At 55.7% G+C, this 6,713-nt stretch overlaps 1 protein-coding gene across 1 annotated transcript in view; it reads right to left on the bottom strand.

The window, feature by feature from the left end:
* Nucleotides 1-1,115: 1,115 nt before the first annotated feature.
* SLC2A10 (solute carrier family 2 (facilitated glucose transporter), member 10) overlaps nt 1,116-6,713 on the bottom strand; it is an 8,704-nt gene continuing 3,106 nt past the window's right edge. The window contains exons 2-5 of the mRNA XM_004687043.2: nt 5,183-6,466; nt 4,572-4,694; nt 3,194-3,329; nt 1,116-2,608 (exon numbers count right to left, since the gene is read on the bottom strand). Of these exons, the coding sequence (XP_004687100.1) occupies nt 2,536-2,608; nt 3,194-3,329; nt 4,572-4,694; nt 5,183-6,466 (1,616 nt within the window). The 3' untranslated portion in view covers nt 1,116-2,535. The remainder of the gene's footprint in view (nt 2,609-3,193; nt 3,330-4,571; nt 4,695-5,182; nt 6,467-6,713) is intronic.

The raw sequence follows: 6,713 nt of genomic DNA, 5'->3' as shown, positions 1-6,713 counted from the left end.
GTAGCCAATGAGGGTTCAAGCCTCATTTATGGGGCGCGGCTGCTCCTTTGCGCCATCTACTGGCTGGACTTCAGACTGCAGGCCCAGCGTGAACGGATCTTTGTCAAGACGGCACATACAGTTAACATGCAGGATCACACATTTCAAAAGTAGGTGTGTGAGTAAATTTTACTGAGATAAAGAGTGTATTTGTTGCACATAATTTATAAATTTTCAAATAATAACATTTTATTGTACATACTCTATTGTAAATTCCACAGAGCCCATTAATTCTCACAGAATGTTTTTGTTGATTTTTTGCCAAAGTCTGGTATGCGGGACAAAGACATGGTTTGACAAAACTAGATTACACAGCAATGATAACAATACAACTCAGCACAAAGTTGCTCTCATGTCGCAGCAGAATTATACAGTTCTGACATAAATGCTTGTTGAAAACGTTGCTTATGAAGCCAGTAAGTCTAAAGCAAAATACTGAAGATGTAGCTGGAGCTGAGCTGCTCCCTCAACCGCACGAGCAACTTGTTTGCTGAATTGCGTAACACAGTTTGAATACAGGAGGGAGAGTCCCTCAGATTGCTTTGTGCCTTTCACAAGGTATCGGTTACAGACTCGACCCTAAGATTAATTTGCATCATGTACTAACATTTTATCCTCATGTTCTTAATACTGGAAAATCAGCAAAAAAATAAGTCAAGTTCTGGTGTGTGGTGTTTCCCAGTCTCTGTGAAGTAAATACTCTCCCGACGCACGTTTCGAGTGACCAGCGTGACGTCATGGAACGCAAGCCCAAGGTGACGTCACCGGATGCGGAAGCGGGAGGGAATGCTGTTTGGTTCCTCCAAAGCTATCATCGATGTCCGTAACCTCAACAGTAAGCTAATAGTAAAATGCTTTTTGTGCTTATTACCTCTGCGGTTAGTATAATTTATTTCATCTTAAGTTTAAATAATTTAATTTTTAATGGCTGTGTTTTAACGAGCAGCTTGCAAAAATCCTGAAAATTTAGGTCAGCTCTCACACACCAATACAGTGGGTCCTCGGATGACGTCTTTTTGTTCAGCGTTGTTTTGCTGTATTTGTGGATAAGGAAAAAAGCATCCCAAGGACATTGAAGAAAATGGCAATTCAAAAACCTGCTTTTATTAGAAGTCATTTCCGGTACAGTCAAGAACCTACCTGTGTCAGTGAGGACTTGCACAAGCTGACTCCCTCCCACCAAGGGATGTAAGGGAAGCACCCAGAAGAGAGACAAGCTGGGGGGTGGAGAGATGAGGGGCTTGGCAAACCCCAGGAGCAGGCGCGGGGGCAAACCACCTTTTCTCAACCCACGGGGACTTATTGTAATGCTTCGTGCTCCCCGAATCCAGGGCCCCTCCTGGCTGGTCCCTTCTAGCAACCTCTGTCCTCAGCAACCTGCTTGGTCTCCATCTGACTCCCCTTTGGGAGATGATCCTTCAGAGTCCAAGAGGGAGAGCTAGGGTGGAGTACCGCAGAACCCCCCCGGCCCTGACCAGCTGAATGGCACCAGTTGGGGAGACTCTGGGAGGGAGTTGATCAAATACACCCCCACATGCGTAAGCATCACCCTCCTGCAGATGTGGAAACTGGGGCTTGACCTCGTTACTCACCGAAGGTCAACAGCTGCAGAAAAGTGGAGGCCACACCCACATGCGGGGTGCTCCCACAACCCGAGTGCTCCCACAACTGGGGTGCTGGGCCTCCGAACACGCTTCCTATCTGCAGAGGCAGCCGCAGTGTGAGCTCCCTGCTGGCACCATGACGCTCTTGGCTCCGTGCACACCACCCTGGAATTCTGTTTGCTGCTCCCCTAATTAAGTCTTCAATCCCCCAAAATGATGAACAGCCTGAGAGCAGGGCCCATCTGTTGTATTGCCAGCATTTAGAATCCAGCTCACTGGTGGCAGAAGAGGTCTTCACAACCGCCTGGTCTAGGTCCTCCTTTATCTTCTGGGGAAACTGAGGCCAGGAGGCAAACAGTAGAGAGCAACAGCAGAACCAGGACTAGAACTTGAGTGTCCCAGCAGCAGTCTGAGAGGCTGGTGAATGCTGAATATTTACCCAGGGGTGAACAAGACTGAGGTGGAAGAGCCCAACAGCGGACGTCCCCCTTGCCAGAGTCCCAGCGGGTGAAGAAGTGAGCAGAGTCTGGGATTCCCAGCTGGACATGCAGGCAATGTGGCGAGACCTCCTGCCAGCAGTGGCGCCCTCGAGCTTCTAGAGAAGTGTGTGGAGCAGCCAGGACTCCATGAGACACTAAGTGAAGCAAGATGCAGCCACTGGGGAAACTGAGGCAAGAAGGCAGACCCTCTGGGACCGTCAGTCTGAGACTGAAAATGAAGATGTAGGCTGCCATAGTCTTCTCCCCTTTCCCCAGCATCATGGGTTCCCCTGGGGGAGGGGTGAGTCTCGAAGGACCACCTGGAGCCTGTGTCCCCAGGCCCCGGGAAGCAGGTTGGGGGTGGGCTGCTAAGGCCACGCACGGTTGCAGCATCCTCCGGGCACCGGGCTGTCTCAGGGGCCTGCAGAAGCCTCGATGCGGCTGTACCGGGCTGAGCTCTGCCTGTGGCCAAAGCTCAGGGTGAACCTGTCAAATCGAGAGGGAGTGGGATCAGCGTGTGGCAGGGCCCAGGGGAGATGGGAGTGGACCAGCCCCGACCCCCACCTCACCCCACGCCACCGTCACTCCTACCTGGCCCTTCCTGTCTTGTCTTGCCTGGGCTACCCAGCGGTCTCCCCTGGTCTCTCTTGCCCCTACAGCCAGTTGTCCCCACGTCACCCAGGGGAGCCCTTTCTCAAAACAAAGCCCCACTGCGGTCACTGTCCGGCTAGGAAGGGTGACAGCCAGCCCCACCGAGGTTTCTCCCAGGCCATCTTTACAATATTTTGTTTCTTCAAGCTTCCATGACCCTTCAGATTTGTAGTTTGGGGGTTCTACTTGTCTAACCTCCTGTGATTCCATATTTGTATGAGTTGGGTTTAAAGTAGAGGAAACTCTGCTTTGGAAGACACAAACCAGCTCGAGGAAAACAGCTCATGCATGAAGACAGGGCAAAACCCAGTGCCCCGGGAGGGAGTAAGAAAAGAGAGTGTTTAAAAACTGAAATCCTAAAGCTAAGACTTGGGGTTTGATGATACTCTCCCCCAGCCCCGGCCAGCCCTGGTCCCTTACCGTCTCTTCTGGAATTGCTGGTCTATCTCTGCCAACGACTGGCCTTTTGTTTCAGGGACAAACAAATAGATGAAGGCCAGGCCGAGGACAGCAGTCAGCCCGTAGAGCAGGAAGGTCCAGGACAGGCCGATGGTGCCTGAAAGAGGGGAGCAGGCCTGTGGGCAGAGGCAGAGCCGGGCCCAACTGGCTGGTTCCAGGCCGGGCACTGGGTGTCAGTTCAGTCAAAGCACATTGTCCAGGTGGTCGATTTGCAGAATGACCAGCAGGCTGCCGGTAAGTCCCTTGGAGCTGGAGGAGGACGGGATGTGCCGGGACGGGAAAGGGCCACCCCCAAATCCACACGCACAAAAGTGTGTCTGGCACTACGGGGAAGCCCGTCCACCCGTATCTGAAATGCCAGCCAGCAGCATGGGTGTGGGGGTGCAGCCTTGGCAAAGCCCAGCTTAAACGTATCTCAAAACTCCATGATGTGGCTATTTGGGGAATCGAGCATACAGGAAATGAGTTTCAGCTTGGCCTGCTCTGCTCTGGGAGACAGGACACAAGCCTCAGCACCCGGGCAGGACCTGAAACCGGCGTCCCCTCTGCCCAGAGCTTCAGGTGGGACGAGAGTCTAAGACAGGAAACATTGTGAACGCTTTCGTGCTTTAGAGTGGGGGCTCAGAGGCGAGGGGCGGGAATGGCCTTGGGAGGGGGGGCCAGAGCCCCACTGTGACGCCTCCAGACGCCCTCCCCTCCTTCACCCAGAGTCTCCCACCACCATCAGGGAACGGAGGGGTGTGGCCTCACTGTACATATCTTTTGTTGTCTCTGCCTCATGGCCTCCCTTCTCCTTTTCTCTGCTACAGCACCCCAATTTTTCCTCGGGGAGCCCCCTCACTCTCAGTCCATGGCTGGGGCTGTGCACACCTCCTGGCTGCAGGGTGGGTACGTACCCCAGGCTTGGGCATCAGAATATTCCAGGCCTCTGGACGCAGCCGTTGGCTCAGGGATGGACATACCGTCTCACTGAGCCAGCAGGAGTCGGTCCCAGCCCGCATGAGTCACAGGGGACGAGACGCTCTCCTTCCACGGGCTGCCGAGCAGGAGAGCTCGGCTGGCAGCCATCCCGGCCCCATGAGGTGGGTCTGCCTGCCAGTGCCACCAGACGAGGGCGTGGAAGCGGCCGACAATTTTGGTGCCGTCTCTGGCTCAGCCCTGACTGAAGCAACCATCCCCATCTTAGTGATCGGACACAAAAACATTCCCTTTTGTTCAGAAAGTGGCTCGTACTGGATTTCCTGCCCCTTATCACTCAGCAAATCCAGGAGCGCTGGCTCAGACTGGACACAGCTGGATCTGGGAGGAACTGCATCAAGCGTGAGGTCAGAGGACTCACCAATGAGGTCGAGGAAGGAGAGGCTGATGAAGAGGTTGGCGGCCCAGTTGAAGCTGTTACAGAAGGCGAAGGCCCTCCCTCGGATCTCCATGGGGTAGATCTCGCTGAGGACCAGCCAGGTCACTAGGACGGGAATGCAAACAGGGATCCCAGGCAGCCGTGGGTACCCAGGGCCTGGCACCTGCCCCCCGTCCAGCGGGCTGCCCCCAACCATGTGATTCCAGCAGAATGTCAGCTTCTTGACCCCAAATGCTCCCAAGCTGCTTGGCCAAAATGCTGTAAGAATGCCTATAAAGTGATCAGTCTCCTCTGGATCACTCTAGTCATTAAATTCCTTTCAAGTAAACCCCTCTGAGTGGGGCAAATTCAGGTTGCGTGAAGCACAAACGTGTACACGGTTTGAAGGCCCTTATTTAAAAAAAACCAATCACATAGAACTAGGCCCCTCCCTCAGGAGGCGTGTCTTCCAGGAGGAGCCCTAAAGATGAAGCTTCACTGGCATCATGTCAAACCACCCTTAGTGTTCCCCAGACTCTGACTGATGTGGCCCCCAAGCTTCCCAATAGGAGAGGTAGAGAGTTCCAGAGTCACTGCAAGAAAACGCCACTCACCTGGCCCGAAGCCGAAGGAGAAGGCGCTCACGAAGGCCATCATGCAGATGAGGGCGGCCCAGTGCAACAGGGCGTGCCCTGGGGCAGGAGAGGGCAGTGTGAGGGTGCCGGGGCTCAGGGTTGGCAGGGGATGGGCTGTGGGGTCCCCAGCTCTGGTGTGGGACTTGGTTTGCCCAGAGGTGGACAAGACCGACTCCCCGTGGTTCTCACTGGTTGTCGGCAACAGAGGCAGAGACGCGTCCCTTGGCTGACCAGGGTCTCCTGGTAGGCCTGACAGCCTGGTGGCATTAGGCATGGCCAGGCAACTTGGGCCTGAGTCCATGGGCATGGCAAAGCTGACGAGGCCGATGCCACTGACCGACAGGGCCATGAGGGCACAGCCAGCTAACAACAGGACCCTGCGGCCGGCTCGGTCCACCAGCCCCATGGCAGCCAGGGTAGCCACTACCTTCACCGCCCCGAGCCCCACAGAAGCCAGCACAGCTGAGGACGCCCCGAGGAAGCCAACGGAGCGGAAGATGGTGGAGGCGTAGCATAGCACGTTGGGCTGCCCTGTCAGCTGCTGGAAAAGCACCAGCCCCAGCCCCACCGCAGTCCGTCCACGCATGTTATCCCGGGCCCTGAAGAGGTCCAGAAAGGAGTACCTCGGTCTCCCCAGGCCCCGCTTGATGGCCTCCCCGCCCTGCAGGGGGATGAGGTCCTTCTGGGCTGCAGCCTCAGCTGTACCAGCAGGCAGAAACAGGAGGCTGAGGGACTGCAGGATAGCAGGTGCGGCTGCCCAGCCGAACATATGCCTCCACCCCCAGGGGTCGCCGGCCAGGGCGTAGTTGAGTGCGTAGGACAGCAGGATGCCCACAGTGATGCCTGTCTCATAAAGAGACACCAGCACTCCCCGCTGCCGGGGTCCCACCAGTTCCGACACGTAGATGCAGCAGGCCATAGAGGAGAGGGAGATGGCGAAGCCCACCGCTGAGCGGCCCAGGACCAGCCAGGCCAGGGAGCCAGCCAGGCCCAGGCTCAGGCTGCCCACCAGCAGCACTGCGTTGCTCCCGAGGATGGCTTGCTTCCTGCCGTAGCGGTCGATGAGGAAGCCCCCGACCAGAGAGGCGAGGAGAGCCCCCAGAAGCAGGCTGCCCACTAAGAACTCCTGCTCCTGGCAGCTTAGTCCGAAGTCAAGTTGGAGAGGCAGCAGGGCACCTGATATGACCGCCAGTTCATAACCAAAGGTCAGGCCACCCAGCAGAGACACCGAGGCACAGAGGGGCAGAAGTGGTGGTGGGTGGCCTGGAAAACAAAGTGACATGGGTAGAGTTAAGAATGGTTCCTAGTGGGGCCATCCATCTGTCCAACTGCCATCTCTCGACCCACCCACCCATCTCACCCATCCACCCATCCATCCACCTATTCACCCATCCACCCATATGCATCCATCTGTCCTGGATTTCCTGCCCCTTATCACTCAGCAAATCCAGGAGCGCTGGCTCAGACTGGACACAGCTGGATCTGGGAGGAACTGCATCAAGCGTGAGGT

Source organism: Condylura cristata, unplaced genomic scaffold, assembly GCF_000260355.1.
Source record: "Condylura cristata isolate star-nosed mole 26May11 unplaced genomic scaffold, ConCri1.0 scaffold00022, whole genome shotgun sequence".
Taxonomy (NCBI): domain Eukaryota; kingdom Metazoa; phylum Chordata; class Mammalia; order Eulipotyphla; family Talpidae; genus Condylura; species Condylura cristata.
This window is presented reverse-complemented; position numbering and strand designations above follow the sequence as displayed.